Source organism: Aplidium turbinatum, chromosome 14, assembly GCF_918807975.1.
Source record: "Aplidium turbinatum chromosome 14, kaAplTurb1.1, whole genome shotgun sequence".
Classification (NCBI taxonomy): Eukaryota; Metazoa; Chordata; class Ascidiacea; order Aplousobranchia; family Polyclinidae; genus Aplidium; species Aplidium turbinatum.
In genome coordinates this window covers 9713339-9732704 of record NC_137485.1, presented here as the reverse complement: position 1 = coordinate 9732704, position 19366 = coordinate 9713339, and the positions used below count along the sequence as shown (strand labels likewise).

Genomic DNA, 19366 nt, shown 5'->3' with positions numbered 1-19366 from the left:
ATGAACAAGTGCTGCAATGAAAACAATATTTCCACTGCAGCACTTGACGAAATGGGAGTGTTATGTTTTTAAAACAGTTTTTTCATCGGTCCAATTGTGAATCTGGATCCGCTTAACTTGTCCTCAGGGTCCGCTTCCAAATACTCCTATAACAGATTCAACGCGCATTGCTTTCTTTTATTGTTTTTTGCGTAAAGTGGTGCAAAAGTCCTGCGTGGCTCTACCTACCACCATCCACTTCAGTGTCGCTGCTACTCCCCTCTCCAGCAGAGCAGTTTGCTTCTTCAATTGCTTGAAGCATGTTCTGTTTTATTTTGGTCTTCAATTCAGCAGTGTCGCTTAATGATCAGGCATTAAACACAGATAAGTCTAAATTGTGGGTGGAATGCAGTCGCAAGCTGAAAGTCGCTGTCCTCGAACCAATGACCAAATCTGGTTTGTATTGCTTCTACAAGAACGTCCACCAACGGCAAGCAAACAGCAATGCTGTTGCTGGTTTTATGTCAGACAATCTTTTTAGAGGCATTGCAAGCGTTACACTAAATGCAATAAATTTCAACTACTTGAAGGTAACTAACTAACTGACTATAAGCATCAACAAATTGCTTTTAATCGCTGCGTGTTTCTTGATGCTTATAGTCAGTAGTTACCATCAAGAAGTTGAAATTTACTGCATTTTTATAAATATTTTCAGGTTCCTGATGAGGGCTTAAGTTAAACTGGAAACGTTTGACCTTTAAACTCATTTGTAAATATGTAAAATATATTATTATAATGCTCAACCCTGTTGTATTGTTGTATCTTGCCTGTTTTGGTACATATTGATTAATTGCCAAAAACAATTAATTTAGCCAAATCAGTTATCAAAAATCGCCAAAAAAGAGCCAAATCATAAATATGAAGCTAAAGGTCTTAAAAAATCGCCAGATTTCTGGACTTTGGCGATAAATTCGCCAATATGGCAACTCTTCTCCACCAAACCACAAAACAAAAGTAGAACTGCGCATGCGCAGTGCTGCGCCGATACATCTGCGAGAAAAATGTATTATTGCGCAAAACGCAGCAAACACACACTAAGCAAGACACAAACACGTGCAGAGAAATAAACGGCAATTAAAAACTAAAATTTCAATGCAAAAGTAACTTGTAACTGTAACTGTTGAAAAAGTGCTAAAATAGGAACTAGTTACCGCGTTTCGTTACTTTTGGAAACTAGTAACGAAGTTACCGTTACAGTTACTCAAAAAGTAACTAGTTACTTTTGTAACTAGTTACTGCCCACCTCTGCCAATAGGTTATCTTATCCATCTGCTTCAAATTTGACAATAAAAATTGTGTTTATTTTCAAAACCAATTATGCGCCATCATTAGCCATTTTTCTGTTATGTTTATCTTATTTTGCAGTAATTAATTTCAATTTTTCATGTATGTATTTTTATTACTTTTTGTAGCTTGGTTTGCAAAAATAGGCCCTTTTCTAGTAAACAGCCTTAGGCCCACTGTACCCTTAATCCGGCCCTGCCAGTAGCGTAGCCTATTTGTTCCAATCATGATGCGAATCAAACTTATTGTAGCTGGTAATTTTAGTAGGGAAAGACGGGGCAAAGCGGGACATCGCGATTTCTCACGTTTTGCACTCTTTGGCTCCCTCTAACCGGGAGCACTAGTTAGGCAACTATAAACTGTATTTGCTGTGGAAAAGTGGCGACTGGCAGAGCACACTGCGTGTCGTGAGGAAGTAAAATGTGCTTTTTCCTTTGGCTTATTGACAAAGTGAAGTTTCCGATTATTGGAGTGCTGTTGCCGGGGAACTATTCCATCCATTAGGTGCCGCTGGATTGAGAGCAGTCCTCAGAATTCAGAATGCGTTGCTTAAGCGCACACTCAGAGAATCGGACTAGCGTCGCTTGATCATGAAGCTTCTTCGTTAACGAAGTCACACGCACTAACCAACTGAGCTATCGGGGCGGACATCTATCAATTGAATATCTAGCTATCCACATCAATATGCCTTGCCAACGCAGTTTTTGAAGTCAGCAATGGTTCAGTTGTCAAGCAAAAATAGTAGGCTACACGCTTAGCCAAACGCAGCAACACCAGTTTTCAAGTTAAAACAATAGAAACCCTTTAAATGATACGAAAATCAGTAGGCTTAACGTACAGTATCAATTTTTACTTCTTGAAGCAGTTTTACATCGCCTACCTTAATACGAGAATGATTTGTTCTTGTTGAGAAACATCTGAAATAGCATCTACCATGATCGAAAAATGCTTGGAACTGCCTATTTCATTAAAAAATTTGTTTATTTTTCAAGTTGGTACCGTAGGCTACAGTATTACTTTAGTGGTAAAACGGGCTCCCCTCAAACGTGAAAAAGCGAAAAACTACTCGTTTTTCCTTTACAATGCTATGCTAGGGGGGAAAGTTTCCCGACTTCCCCTCTCTCGGAGCCCCTGGGCCTACTGCATCGTTTAATACTACCCCCGTTTGGAAAAAAAAGTTAAAACCCAGTTTCACACTAAATTGCTTTTTTTGTTGCAGCACTTTATAATGCTAAGGCTTTGAATTTGGCCCTCCCGCGGAAAAAGGTTGAGAACCACTCAGAAGCGGCGGAAGCGGGGGGGCATTTGCCTCAATTTTTCTGTAGATGGGGGGCAATGGTGCTCTTTTAAGGTCATGTAAGCTACTGCACATTTTGCAATGTAACAATTTCTGCTTTTCGCTTTTAACCTATGTAAAATCTTTCATTTTTGCCTCAAAATAATATTTACGACACAAAAATCTGTATCACAGCAGGTTACATCATTATAACATAGCAAGATGCCCTTGTTCTTTGTATATCGGACATTTGTATCATTACTCGATAATGAGCTGATAGATGATCATTATCGCTATGTCTTATCAAAAAACTTTAAAAAAATGGCCTTTCAGCAACAAAAGTGCCCTTTTTTCATAATCCTGCTCCCCAGTCAAAAATCGTTCAGGTGTCTCTGGAAACACTGGTCTTAACAACTGAACCGATTTTCCAACAAATTGGCCATTTGTCAATGGAAATGAAGCGATATCGGTGTAACAGCGTTAGCATAACCACTAGTTCTTGCCAGTTGGTTGCCCTTCCCAAATGGGAGTCGCCGCAAAATGCTTATATTTCAATATGATGTCGTATTGTTGAAGAATTTCTGCTTTGCTCAATAAAGAGCTAGCCTACTTTGTCGATTTTAATGTTAGCTGATGTCGTATTGTTGAAAAATTTCTTTGCTCAATAAAGAGCTAGCCTAGGCTACTTTGTCGATTTTAATGTTAGCTGATGTCGTATTGTTGAAAAATTTCTTTGCTCAATAAAGAGCTAGCCTACTTTGTCGATTTTAATGTTAGCTACAGTCTATTAGACTCTATTCCAATGTATGGGCATTGGGCACACAGCCTGAATGAACAACCCATTTCCTGATAGTCACGTTGCGAGTTAAAAGGCTGTTTGAATATGAACCGTCATGTTGCACTATACACGTTGGAAAAGATATCCTACGCAATAGCACTGACATACGAGACCTTTGAGCAACGTGTATTTTTTTAAGTAAGCTACAGTGGAATTGCATCAAGTTCAAGTTTTAGAGACAATCCTTTATTTTTTGAATAAAACTAATTCTTTTTCGATAATTTACAGATATTTTTTCTACTGTATTTCCCTTATTGAGGTAGTTTGTTTACTGTTCTCTTGTTTAGATGTGCTTCGTATTGGGGGGCCCGAGGGTCTTATATTTTATACGTATCGGGTCAGCCCCAAACTATCTTCTCACCGGCCCTGATCATAATCGAAGGAGTGAAGAAAAGCGAGGAAACGGTCCTTAGGTTATACGAAGTAAATCCAGTCAACAGTTTACTTGTCAAACTGTGCACAGTTTCTTTCCAATGGTCAATAAACACAACTAACAATGACGCATGGCCACTCCACTCTCAATGCATCAAAGCTTGCAAATCATGATAATACGTCGCACAGTCCAACCACTGTTTCTATGCAATCACCGACCGTTTGTATGCAATCACTGCTTATATAAATTGCGTCATTTCCATAAACCGGTAAACGTCGGTCATCAGCTGTTCTTTTTGTTATGATGAACTGCATGCAATGTGATGTGGTCACTAAACCTTATCAATGACTCTACGTTCAAGCTTTCTTTGTTTCATTAGAGAATTTATTTACAGTTCCACCACAACAAGCACAAATAGAAAGCTGGCTCAGTAACCGCGCACTGCCTTTGTGGCAAGCATTGGTTGTATCATGCGCATCATATGATACAACAAACGAAAGCGACGTTAAAACCGCAATACGTTCTGCACGTATTGTATGAATACTTGTGAAGCTTTTATTAAACTAGAACAGCGATTCTCAACTTTTCACTCTTGTTCACCCTTTGCAAACTTTCTGGTAAGTTTACCTTCACCAACCTTTTTCAGATTCGATTTTGGGCATTCATTATTCGGTTTGGCTTTTCTTATTTGGTGAATGTATCCCATCCCTTTGATGGAAGAATACCCCAGTTATGAACCCTTGGACTAGACTAGTGATTCTCAACAGCGGCCCTCATCAATAAAACAAAAAATCATTTTTGTACGAGAAGAACTGCCCAAACTGGCGAGAATACATGGTTGTGATATAACTTACGTGCTAGCAAAAAAATGCCTTAACGTTTCACCACACGACAGATACAGGGCAACTAGCTGTGTTTATCAGGGGAGTTACACCAAACTTTAACATTTGCGAGCAATTTCTCACTATACGTTCCATTCACGGCACAACGAAAGAGATAGGTCTTATATGTTTCGTGAATGTCGTTCAAGTCTTCTAAGCACATTTGACCCGTCAAATCTGTATTCAGTTGCAACAGACTAGTGTTCTTCTATGCTAGGAAAGAATCAAGGTCTTTATGGACTTGTTCACAGATGGCGTGAAGAGGATAACGTTACCCCTGTGATGTGGCACCACTACATTTTACACCAAGAAAATATCGTAGTTAAGTCACTGAAGATGTCTAATTTGACAAAAATTGTAACATCAACAGTAAATAAAATTCGTGCAGATGTGCTTGATCATCACAACTTTAAGAAGTTTCTTGCAGATATCGATGCTGACTAGGGAGACATGCTCATGTTCACTGCCGTTCGGGGGTTAAGCAAAGCTGTGGTTAAACCAAAGCATCAAGTCAACGAATCATTTGAAAGTACACAAGGCTGGTCAGCAACATGATTGATGAATTTGAAAGTCGCATTAACGGTATCAACTCTTTCCTGCATCTGATGAAAATATTTGCAACATCTATGGCAATATATGCAGCCATCGCGCCCCGATGATTTTCAACTGGAGCTGCTAGATTTGCAGTCAGATGTAAAGCTGACACAAGCATTCAAATGTGATCGTCTACTTCGTTTTCGGAGTCGAGTCCAAGAGGAAAGTATCCCAACTTGATGGCAATGTACTGAAAAATACTTCTGTTCAACATAACTTACATGTGTGTAGCACTATTCAGCAAAATGGTTGGAATTTAAATCCAAATACCAAAACCGATTGACAAACCATCATTTTAACCAGCTTTTCAGTATTACATCTTTCTGTATTACTCCTCGTTTTGGAAAACTTATTAAGTCAAAGCCAAAATCAAGTTTCACATTAAATTGCATTTCTCTTGTGTTAGCCCTTTACAAAATTTAGGTCTTGAATTTGGCCCCAGTACTAAAAAAAGGTTGAGAACCACTGGACTAGACCATGCGCAACTTCTTTTGAAATATTTCGATGTGGTAAATGTAGTTGAGGATATAAGACACAGTGAACAGATAACAATACCAATCCAAAAGTCTAATAAGCTAGCTTAGCATACATTTAAACTTAAGCAAGAACCACACATTTGAAATAAACTATACATACTGTATACACATCAGTTAGTGAAGATTCACCTGAGGTTACTAAAGTTACCTCGCCATAAAGTTACCATGTCCTAAAGTTACTGTTCTATGAACGCTGTGATTCAATTAGAAACAAAATGGCTGGCAAAACTAAAGGAAAGAGTTTGGAAACTATTTCCACATGGGATAGTTGAAAGGCAGATATATACTGTAGGAAACAACACAAATGAATTATACAAAATCAGTTAGTACATGACAGCTTTACATTTAAATTCCAATAAAATTTTGTTGCTCAATGGCCAGTTAAAGGTAAACTTTAAACATTGCGCTTAAGAAAACGACAGGTATGTCAACACGTTACAGATCATTTAATACTTTCAGAGAAGTAGAAATAATTTGAAACATTAGGTACGCCAAAGAGAATAATTTCAACACCCCCATAACGTCAGTATTTCGAGACTGGTCACATAAATTTGCACACAACACGCACTTAAAACAAACTACTTAAATGTTCCGAGAAACAGTAAAAGATAAAAAAAAATACACACAATGAAGCATCATGCTCAATTTTGAAAACTATCTTTGAAATCGCCCAAAGCACTTTCTTGAAAGAATAAAGTTGAATTTTAAAAACAAAAATACTTAAAAATGAAGTACAATCATTGCTACGTACTTGCATGCTAGTAGTCTTAAACAATTATTTGTTGTCAAGTTGAGCTGACTGACATGTGGGTACTGGCATGTAAGAGTGACCTCCAGACTTTACAAGTCCAACAGTGATTACACAGTTGGATCCAAGTCACTGCTCATTTAGGATGTGTTTACTAACTTTATGGCATTATGCTGAAAATGATATTTATGGCATTATATTAGCTCAAAGTTCTCATTGTTGTAGGATTGTTGCCGTGTAGAACTGATTTTATAAAATACCAGTTAAATGTTCAAAGAGTTCAACATTCAAAAAAAACAAAATGAAAAAAATGTTAAGAAAATTTGTAAAGTTAGGACATGACCAATAATTTGAAAATACTGTAGCAGCGTGTTACGTCTCAATTTGCCAAACATACACAAATGCATTCTGCTCAAATAACAAATAGCTGATTATATAGATTTATATATTTAACTTACAGAGAATTTACGAGTAACTAATAAAAAATGTCTTCTATTATGAAGTTAATGTGAGTTTGGTTTTCCATCTATCACAATCAATCTAACTTTTAATAGTAAAATCTCAAGCACAACACATTGAAAAAGACAATGTCTGCCAACTGATGCAATCATACAGAAAAATAAATGTTTATACTATGTCTGCAATCAAAGCAGGCAGAACGTGTTACAACTTTTATTGTCACAACAAGTTTTAAAATATTTATTTATGAAAAAACATATTTCATATCCTTCAAAACAAAAAAATAATAAAGAATATTAGACTCTCATACAAAATGATTTTACATGTTTGTATAAAATACTTCAGACAAAAACATCTTCACGACAGTTATCAAGTTTATTCATTGTCCAAATGTATTTTCACCACTGTAAGCAATGTACAGAAACCCGTCTTCATCTTTGTGGTCAGCATATATAGCACCCATTGTTGCACATGAGTTAGGAACTACTTTCTCTACAAACAAAAAGATGGCCTTCTCTGGAGAAAGATCAATTCGTTTTCGAATAATCCACATAAATTGAGCAACAGAAATATCTGCGGGAACCAAATACTTTCTTTTGTCAATATCTTGAATAGTTGATCCTTCTGCTTTTTCTACAATTACTGGAACCCGATTAGGATACTTTGTCACAATCTTTGATGACTCAGTGCGTCGATGATCAAGGTTGTGATCAGCTTTAAATTGCCACTTCATTGTGATTGAATTAGTACAACGGCTTCTTAGAGTTAAAATTTAATGCATAAAATCTGAAAATTTGTGTGAAATTGGTTACATTAAATCATAGCTCTTTATGTGCTGCAATCTCATGTTGATGTTTACCCAACAAGCAATGGCACATTCTTTGTAATATTGGGATGACCTCTTCATAAAAAAATGCAGCAAACATTGCCCATCATTACAATTGTGAACTGACAGGCTCAGAAAACCTACATAGGATTATGAATAATAATCATGTTTTTTTTTGCCCCCATTGCGAATGCGATACAGTGCACTGCGATCACAGATGCGATACAACAGGAAGCAGAGAAGGGACAAGGTCAGCTGTTCCTCTTGCATTTGGCATATCAATATGCCATGTCCTTGTTGAGACACAGCCGCATGCTCTGAAGTGATGTTAAAACCACATCCTTTCGATCGTCGTGCAAACGTTCTCACCACTTTGTTACGCAGCCCACAAATGAGCAAACTCACCACACCAAGAATACTCACCACACAAACTGCTACGTGAATAAATTACGTGCTTTTTTGGGATGGATAAGTCACTTTTAAGCTACTACCTAAAGGATAACGATAAACATTAATTATTACTGCAGTCAGCTCTTTTACTATTTTGTGTAGGACAAACATTTTCAACTTGTGGGAGCAATCAATCTATTTTAGCACGGAATGGCCCGTTTCGGTGAGTCCGATTCGGTGAGTCTGATTCGGTGAGTCCGATTCCTATTCGGTGATTTTTTCAATTTTTTTATATTATCGGGTACCGTAGCCTAATTATCATTGCCGTTTTAGGGTTAGATAGGGGTTAGAAGTTAGAGGTTAGGAACTCACCGAATCGGACTCACCGAATAGTGGCAGACCCATTTTAGCATAGTCAAGATACTAAATCTAGATTATCGAATGTATTTCAATACATAGCAGCCAAAAAAATAATTATGTAAAAACAAAGTAAAGTTTTGTTTATGATTATCTAACAACCTATGCAAACAAAAAACAATAGTACTAACAGAATAAAACCATGACAAAGTAAATATGCTCGAAAAGTCGAAGTGATACACCCACTACTAATCAGCAACATTCAATCTTCTTTGTCAACAGAAACTTGTTTAATTGTGTGACAAGACATCATCATCATCATAATCCATCGTCGGTTTGTTCCCCACTAGTGGGGGTGGCCGATTGTTTCCGCGCAGCAAAAATGGCCGATTGTTTCCGCGCGTGACAAGACAACGATTTGAATAAAATTGGAGAACATCAAAGCGGCAATGTTTATATTTGTGACTAAAATCATTGAATATGTATCTTTTTCGGGTCTGCTACTATTCGGTGAGTCCGATTCGGTGAGTTCCTAACCTCTAACCCTTACTCCTAACCCTAAAACGACAATGATAATTAGGCTACGGTACCCGATAATTTAAAAAAAAAAATTGAAAAAATTCCCCATTAAGGGATTGGACTCACCGAATCAGACTCACCGAATCGAATTCACCGAAACGGGCCATTCCGACCTTTTTCACACATTACGAGTATCTTTGCTTTAAAAACAACATTTATAATATTGCAAGTTTTATTGGCAGAGCTTTGTTTAAATTTAGTGATGTCATAAGCTCTCATCAGGAGTTAGTTTTCCTTCTGCACTACTGGACACTGGACAGTAGACACGCTTTTTTGCCGACGCAATTTATATTTTGTTGGATTACTTCAGCAGTTACCTCAGCAATTGTACGCTGCTGAAGCTATGATTTCTTATATCAGTCACTTGAGCATGAACCCATTGGCTAAAGCATAAATTTTGTGACACATAAGGTTGCGCATGCACCATAAACACATGACATCAATAAGAAAAAAATGGCAAATCAAATAAATGAAAAATGTATTATATATATATATGTTAATAAATTTCTTTCTTTAATCAGTATTATTATATTATTAATTTCTATGACCAGCAATCCTACTCATTGAAACAGTAAAAGTGTAGTGCATACAATCAGTCATTCACAAAACTAGTTGTATAAATAGAATGTGGGTTTTTTACAGCATTAGTGTTGCCAGATCGGACTTTTTGCCTTAATTAAAAAATACTTAAAATGCATTAAAGACAAAAACTTGTGCTTTGGAAAATTTTAAAGTTCTTAGTAGAGAGCAAAACTCAAACCCTAATTCTAACCACAACATTAACTTCAACACCGCAATCATTCTAGTAGAATAATTTTTGAATATTCGCCTTGAAAAAAGTATCGGTAAAATAATACTGCATGAAAAAATGCGATAACACCAATGGAGGAAAAATTCAATAAAAACTACAATGTATATATATACAACATGTTCTTCTCATATTTTATACTACTATTCATTGTAACCAAAACCATTGCATAGACAATAATTGAATAAATCTATTTTGGATGCCACTGATGTCATTCCATGAACACGTCAGTGACGTCATCCTCCTGATGTCGTCCCCTGTCGGTGTCGTCTCTTGAAAATAGTGTTGCCAGATGTTCGACTTTATTGTTCATTTAAATGTAAGTAAAAATTAAGGTTGTTCGAAACAAACTTTTTCAAATTGAAACAAAATTTTTGCCACCTGTTTCTTTTTTTAACAAACATTTGAAAAAAAAAACAATTAGCCTAGTAATTAATTTTTATTGTTGAGATGTAATCGAATAAAATCAGAGTTTTAAAAATGGTATCGGTAGCCTACCAAATTGATTGTCTTTTTCATTTGTTCATTAACTAATCTCACAAGTTGTACCAAACTGAAAGAATATTGTAACAAACACCATAATACATATTAAAAATGTAATAGCCTACTTTCGTAATTCTGCTTTTTTGGCCTACGCTTCAGCAAAAAAGCGAATACCCAGCGAATATCAAGTCTTTTCGGCAACATTATTCATAATCACTTACTGGGAACAACATGGGCATTGACACTGGAGGTGAAATGCAACAGCCCACCACATATGAAGTCTATTCGGCAGCGTTATTCATAATCAATCACGGGGACGACATGGGCATTGACTCTCGAGCTGAAATCTTACAGCGTGCCACAAATGACTCTCGTGCCATAAAATGGAAAATTTCTGTGATGAAATGAAAAATGGCAAAAAAACTTTCCGTTCCATGGGCTTCCCTGCTAAAGGTATTCATAGCAAATGGGGAAATTTTCTCAATTTCTTACAATAAGAAAGAATACAGTGCAATTGTTTACAGAAAATGTGATAAATAAAACCAATTACCGAATGAAGACCCTGCGTTTTGCTGGATTTGGTCCCAAAGAAGTGAGTCTTCCCCAATCAGTGCTTTATAGCCTACTTAGTTTTTAAGCTGACTCAACAAAGTGTTAATTTGCCTGTGCACAACAAGAAAAACATCAGACCCTGGCAATTTAATACATAATAGACTTAAGGTCACAGAAACGACAGAATAACCTGGTCCAGGATATCAAAATACAGGTCATACCAGTCCAGTACAGAGCTAACCTCACCTCCAAAACTAAACAATTCCATAAAAGAATGATTGATCCTTTTGCTGCGTCATGTCATGTGATCAGACGCAGATAGAGGGGAACAATTTTTTTTGTTTTAATAACGCCATTCAAAAAAACAAACATAATGAATAAAGTTTTATTAACAGCATATTGTATTACAGTAGAATTCGCCTATAGTGACTTTGGCTATAGTGACACTACACCTATAGTGACACCTGTTGCAAAGTCCCGTTTGTAAACCATATGTTTTGCATAGAAATGACTTCGCTTATAGTGACTTCGTGTATAAGAACACTTTGCTTACAGTGACACCACATTTCTGTCCCTTAGACTCAAAAATTTCCGTATAAGGACACTTTACGGTGTATTTCCAGTTTAAGTTGGAATCATATTTTGTCCTTATATCAGCATTCGCCAGTTCCCAGCCAGCAAATCCATCTTTTTACATTGATTTAACGTATGCAGAGGTTGAACCATAAAGGATTGATTTGCTGACTGGGTTTGAATTAAACCAACATGGGATGCGCATGCGCAGATACTGCACAAGTGACGTTATCAACGACGTCATCATTCGTCTATAGTGACACTTCGCTTATAGTGACACTTTTTCCGCGGTCCCTTCAGGTGTCACTATAGGCGAATTCTACTGTATATACAACAATAGATTAGTTTATGTCACAATCAAAATCGCAGCAAAAAGCCATAAGGGATCATCTGGTCAGCCACCACTAAACTACAACAATTTTAATGACGCTTTGAAATATACACAAGCGCGGAGAAGAGAGAGAAATAACTTTATTTGCTAATCAGATTCTATAATACAGTAGTACGATACACAATAAGCTTACATCACAATAACAAGCAGTTCATGAACATAGAGGAACGCATAAGTACGCTCAGTGCTAACAAATTCAATCTGATTAACCAGGAGCAGCGAAAAACCGTTTGGTCGTCTAGTCAGCTGCTCCCATCTGGTCAAAAGAGACAGGCATCTGATTGCTTGATTTGATCTTAATCCTCTGACTGATACAACTTCTATGAGAGCTTAATCTTAGCAGTTTCGGATACGTTTAGACTTTAGAGGCTTTGAACTGCTGACGTAGGCCTATAGGTCCGATCGCTGAGTTTAACAGAATAAAGTTTCCGCTTGTTGTCGAAGTCGGAGGTGCACGTAGTCAGATTTTTTAGACTCCTGCTCCACTCCGACTCAAAAGTCTGCTACTCCGAATCCACTCCTACTCCAAATATTTTAAGAATATTGACTCCAAACTCTAATCCGACTCCAAACTTAAAACATAAACCACAATCTAGATTTTTATAGCCTATTAGGCCTACGACATATAACACTTAATTAAGCTATACCTTTTCTATCCCCTGTCAGGACAACAAATTACTGTTTAAAAAATAAAACTATAGAAGCTATTAAACAAAAATAACAATTGCACCAAGTAGCCTAGAGCGTAAATATTTGTAGTCTAGGCTACACTAAAAGTATCAACCAGAAAAAAATGAGACCCCGAATTTAATGCAGCTCCAGTTTTTGCCAAGAATTCCAGACTGCGGCTCCACTCTGATTCCAGCCAAAAACCGAGACTCAGGTTCCTAAATACGCCAAAACTCTGGCTCCTGTGCACCTCAGCTGGTCGGAGTGTTGTCTGTGAATTATTCCATCCACTAGGTCCCGCTCGTCGTCGTGTAAGCGTCTGGAGCCGAGGGTCTATCCTTTTACCACCCCAGATTCACGATGTTCCCGGGTTACACTGGAAAGCTGCTAGAGAGCAGCCGAAGTCTTTGGTTTCATCATCCATGACACGCAGACCTTCCACTCCGTTAGGTGGCTTGAAGATGGAGCAGTCATTGATGATGTGGTCTGCTCGGCACCACATTCACAGGAGGAGGAAGAGGCCATTCCCCATTGGTGCATGGTTGAGTGGAAAAGCCCCACGCCCGTACGGAGACGGTTGAGGCGCACCCATGCCTGTCTTGGTAGTGTTAGACCGATGGGGCGTTTGTCGGCGTCGGGGATGAACGAATAGCGTCTGGTGGCACTTGACTTCCATTCAGAACTCCATTTATGGTTCGCCCAAGCAGCCGCAGAGATGTCTTGTACATCAGCTTCGTTGATAAGAAGTTGAGCGGCTGGCACGAATGGGCGTCTTGATTTCAGTCGACGGCGGTGCTCATTTGGGAGAGTAGAGATCTTGTGGTGGAGAAGGTGGTTAGGCTCCAGTGCCCGTCGACCGAGGGACAGAGTGGCTTCTTTGCGACGAAGTTCAGCGGGTTGGATGCCAGCAAGAATGGGGAGATTGTCCAATGGTGTGGGACGCAGGCATCCGGTCACTGTGCGCAAGGCGCTGTTTATGGCAGTGTCGATGTTATGGCAGTGAGAACTGCGGCGCCAAACAGGTGCACAGTAGCCTACTCTGCTTAAGAGTAGACCAGAGTAGACAAGGGCTAAGGCTGCTATACGCAAAGTGTCAGCCCTCGCCCCCCAGCTAGAGCCTGCCAGGCGCTTGAGTAGCGCAGCGCGAGATGTGAGTTTCTTGCACAGTGACACCAAATGGTGACGGTATGTGAGCGATCTGTCCAGTGTCACTCCAAGATATCTTGGTCTCGCTGAATGAAGAGCTGTCCTTGAAAATGTGTTGCTCAAGCTAACACCCCCCAGAGTCGAATCATAGCGCTGCTTGATCTTGCAGTCTCTGCAGTGTTTCTCAACCCCAGATCCTTCGACTAAAATGAGGCCGCGGAAGGTTCTGAATGAGTCCGTAAGCACATATTCTCAATTTGGGGATTTTTTGTTTACGCTACAAGGTTTTCAACTGAATGTGAATTAAATGATGTCCATCATTTTTTCTGCCAAAAATTTTCAAACTAGCGTGTGGTGGAAAATGCAAAAGGAGACATTGTTCCCTGCTCCCATTTTATGAATTCTTTTGGTAAATCTGCAATATACATAAAATGAAACTTAAATCAAATATAGTTGTTACTATCTGAATCCTTAACAGCCTGTTTCACCTAACGGATCATCAGAAGGTCTTATTCAAATAGAATCCTATATCCCCGATAGAATCCTAAATAGAATTCTATTTGAATAAGACCTTCTGATGATCCGTTAGCGTTAGGTGAAACAGGCTGTTAAGGATTCAGATAGTAATAACTATATTTGATTTAATTCGCTCTGCTTTGCCTTTTTGCTTAGCATTGAGCACTTTTTGTAGTAACTTATTAATAGTTTTCATTGTATTAAAATGAAACTTATATGATAAATCTAACTCTGCACTAAGTTATAACTGTAACGACACTCCGAACTGAAAAGCACAAACTGAACAAGTGATACAAGAATGATTAGGCTACGAGTAAATTATACGTCGGGAAACAGATCGCATGAGATGTAAAGTACATGCATGTGGCAAACAATTAGAACACACGTCATCAGCGACACCTAGTGAATAAAATAAATCTCTAGCAACAACATTTCATCTATCGAAAAACTTCACTGTGAGAATGGAATCAAAAACGAACAACAACACTACAAGCGGAAACATCAAATTGTCGTCGGGCACAAGACATGCCAGAACAGTTCAAAGTCTTAAAAGTATGCGAAGCTGCAAGCACTAAGCTGCCACAGAATCTTTCTCATTATAGGCCTACTTTTACTAGAGGCTTTAGATTCTCATAAACAGTGTTGAACTCTATATTATTATTTTACGTCCACCAAGTGAACAGCAATCTATAAAATCATAAATCGCTAGCGGGCAGTCTCAGTTGAAAATCGGTCAAATAAAATCATATCAAAGTCATATCTAGCACGCATGTGCTGTAGCTCCTGATCATGATGACAAATTGTCTTTTTTTCTTTGTTCAACATCTATTCAAGGGCATGGTTGTTCGCAGCAAACTGATATATTGGCATCGGACTAAAGTTCTGAAACACCGCGTGATCGGAAATCGATAAATACAAATGTTCAACTAAGTCATGGTACCGTACATAAAACATTATGTATTCTTTCAAGGATGGCTTTTACAAACAATTTAACCTACTAGCAAAACATAGAATGTTACTTGATGTTCATGTGAGAACAGGGGTAGATCCAGCAAGTAGCCTTAGGGGAAGCGATTTCAACAAAACAAAATGAGGTGTACGTTTACATTAATTCAACCTTGAAAATACGCCATGAGTAAAGTCACATTTCTGTGTTTTATGGGAGGCGATTGCCCCATTTGCTCCCCCCTGTACAAGAAACCACATTAGAGTTGAATTGCAAGCTATTGTCTTGATAGCGATCTACCAAAATGATGTTCATACATTTTGCATGCAATCAGTGGTGTAGCCTAGTCAGAAAAAAAGTTTGGGGGGCAAATATTTGATGAATTCAAGAGAACGACAAAATGTTTGATTTAAGACATCGCCACTTGATGTGCTGTGGCGTATCCTGGTGGGTTGAGCAAGGGAAGCAATAAAACTGGTGGGGGGTTATAGCGTACCGAAGGCACACGTATTGTTGGGGGTCCAGGGTCATGCTCTCCCGGAAAACTTTTGCAAAATTACACTCAAATAATGGATTATAGTGCCTTCTGGAAACAGTTTTAGCGTAATATTTTGTATGAAATTTATTAGCAGATAAACAGCTATTAACTTATTAAAGGCAGCTTTTACACACAAACAGGCAACAACTGCGGTTAAATTAGAGAACACCAAAAACTCAGCTATACAAAAACTACACATAAACCCAATAGAGTAAGCGATTCCGAAATATTATCACATGACTTTGGAAAAGCGTAGAAACTCGTCGTAACGTCTCGAAGGCCCAAACTTAAAGTCACGTACGCCAAAAGCAGCAAAGAAAACGTTTAAGATATGACCTTAAATTAATTGAAAAGACATAAACCAGCAATCTAACCCTAAATATAATTGTTTCTCGTGACATAGACCTACAATTACAGTTTAAGTCAAATCGCGGGTTCCAGGAGTTAAGAGCGATAGTGAAATGACCCAATCGGCAAAAAGTCTGAATGTAGCCTAACTTAAAAATACTTCGTTCATTTGTTTTTGCAAAATTTATTGGTGTCTTTCTGTGTGTCTAAAACAAGTTCTGGGGGGTGTTAACTGCCAGATGTTTTGAAAAACGATATAAATTTCTACAAATTTTATTATATTTTCAAGAAAGAGCTCAACTTCGGAATTCAAACTTTGAAAATTGGAGGGCATGAGTGGCATGACCTCTTCCCCCCCCTGGCTACGCCAATGCATGCAATGGGAAACAGGCTGTTTTAAGTCTGTTATGCAGTAGGCTGCTGCACTACTGCAGGAAGCGGAAGCTGTTTGAAATATTCACCTTTTGGTGGAAACAAAACCTCTTTTTATGGAAAGCGTTATTGTATTGGTGAGCGAAATAAGCAGCTTCCCAGCAGGTGGAAAAATCTTTTGGCATTAATCCAACGTCTGCAGATGTTGAATCAGTCTTACCTCTAGATGGCGTTGCTTAGCCTACACACAATATCTAGTCGACCGCCATTCATATGATGTAGGTAGGCCAACTACCTGGCTGGTTATTTTCTGGTGTGATCATTTTCCTGGGGATTTTTTCAGTAAGGAATTTCAGTAGCGATTACCATCAGTCATGCAATTGCTAACAAATATCCTCCACACCAGGGGCGCCGGAAGCGGGGGAGCAGAGGGCAATGGTGCCCTTGGTCATGTAAGCTACTGCACAATTTGATTTATAACAATTTCTACTATTCGCTTTTAGCCTAATTATAAGCTTTCATTTTTGCCTCAAATTAACATTCACAAAACAAAATTCTGTAGCACAGTAGGTTACATCATTATAACACAGCATGGTGCCCTTCCGTGCCATTGTTCTTTTTATATCGGACACTTGTACCATTACTCGATAATGAGCTGAGCATTATTGCTATATTTTATGTTAAAACTTTAAACAAAATTGTCTTTTCAACAACAAAAGTCTCCTTTTTTCATAATTCTGCCCCCTCCCCAGTCAAAAATCGTTCCGGCGCCCCTGCTCCACATCTGTTTCCACAACATTCTATTTTTCGCTGTTCTCATCTACGGGATAGCTTACCAGCACCTTTTTTTTTATATCACCTCGCCATCTTCTTATTGGTCTCATAGTTCTATTCAATCTAGGAATCCAGCCCATAGTGATATTGGCCAATCTGTTGTTCGTCAATGATGCTATAGTCAGTCCTTTGCCAAGATTTTTAGCGACTTCAATAACATCTGTGATCTGTTTTTAGCTAATTTGATATCCAAGATAGTCTTTTTGGTTCAAGATAAGTAAGCCATGCTTCTCTTCTCTGGGTTTTCTTAAATTTGGGTTGTTGTCTGTTTTCTTTGTCACTTTGTGAGAAATCATGTGATGCCCAGACAGAAACATTTGTCATTTTTACATTGATTCATCGTCTAACGCAAAAGTTGAATCAATGTAAAAATGACGGATTTTTCTGCCTGGGGTTCCATCGGGTGATGATGGTGACGTTGGGAATGGTAACGTTTATGTTTCTCTACAATGAAACATAATATTAAATGAATGGATCACTTTCAGTCTTGAGCATTTGCTGGTGTGGCCTCTTTCTTTTCACAACGTAACGAATTCAATTCAGTGAAAAGCGACGGTGGAAAGTCTAAGGCTCTACACAATGAATCAGTGGTGCGATATTGACAAACCAGTCACATAGGCGTAGCCTAACACGTGTCTATCTATTAATTCTTGCCACTGTACAATTGGCTAACGAAAATCCTATCATTTGTTAACGTATTCAGGGTGGCTCTTTGCGCTTGCCGTCCGTTTAAATTCCAATCCACCACTTTTTTTCGGTTCCTCTTGCCACATAAGATTAGATGAGCTTTCGCAGCGTACACATCGTTAATCGTTACCTTCGCTAAAATTCCCTGCATTCTATACAGAAAATTTACCTTACGAATATTTCCATTTTGTGGGGACTGAACGAATAAACTTCAAAGTAGATCATTTTTAGTTCGACAAAAAATACGGAAGAGACAACAATGAAGTTATCAGATGGAAATGTAGTCTAACTTTGGCTTTTTCTTCTATCCAAGGCTTGTGACTAGGCCTACTTTGACAACTCATTTAATTTTGATTTTGGTTACTGTATGTTTCCATACAACATAGGCAGGATTTATCATTAAACAATAAAGACTGAAGCTTAGGGCTTCACGATTTAGAGGCCTCAAAGTTTGAGATGTTACCACGTATAGTTAAAAATGTATAGATATATTTGTAAAAAAATTCACCTTTTAGGCTAACAACGTGAAATTTTCCAGCAACCAGTTCTAATAAAGTAGTATTCATATTTATATATTTTTAATGGAAAGGAAATATAATACAGCTTAATTAAAGGTGATGTTTTTAACTGTTAATTTGTAAATACCTTGACTGTAAATATTTATTAAGGAAATGAAACAATAAGTACTATTAATTCTACAAAATATAGTTTCGGGAGAGAGTTTGCTTTTTTATACCAAAGACAGGCAAGACACAACAATAACACAGGGTTGAGCATTACAACAGTATATTACATATTTACAAATAGTTCAACATATCAAACGTTTTCGACTTAACTTAAGTCCTCATCAGGAATCTGTAAATAATTATAAACTACAATAAATTTCACTTCTTGACAGTGACTACCGTAACTAACTAAAAGCATCGAGAAACACGCAGTCGAAAACGTTTGATATGTTGAACTATTTGTAAATATGTAATATACTGTTGTAATGCTCAACCCTGTGTTATTGTTGTGTCTTGCCTGTCTTTGGTAATTCTACAAAAAGTGCTCATTGCCAAGCAAAAAGCCAGGCAAAGCGAATTAAATCAAATATAGTTATTACTCTTCAAAACCTCTACAGCCTGTTTCACCCTAAAAAGGGGATCATCAGAAGGTCCTGAAAATATGCAAATGCAATAAATCGGTAATACCTGAAAAGCTATTAAATATTAGGCCTATAACCTTAATTTAATCTGCAAAAACACATCAGAATTACAAAAGACTACATCTATCCGTTACCACAAAAACCACAATTATATACTAATTTTTAACGAAGCACTT

At 37.8% G+C, this 19366-nt stretch overlaps 1 protein-coding gene across 1 annotated transcript; it reads right to left on the bottom strand.

The window, feature by feature from the left end:
- Positions 1-4155: 4155 nt before the first annotated feature.
- On the bottom strand, positions 4156-7810 carry LOC145783107 (gamma-aminobutyric acid receptor-associated protein-like 2). The gene has a single exon (XM_082594882.1). It carries the CDS (start codon positions 7759-7761, stop codon positions 7408-7410), a length of 354 nt encoding a protein of 117 aa, XP_082451008.1. The 5' UTR covers positions 7762-7810; the 3' UTR covers positions 4156-7407.
- Positions 7811-19366: the final 11556 nt, after the last annotated feature.

What these genes read in the sequence shown, in the direction of transcription:
- LOC145783107 (XM_082594882.1), bottom strand. Translation starts at nt 7,761, where the DNA reads ATGAAGTGGCAATTTAAAGCTGATCACAACCTTGATCATCGACGCACT.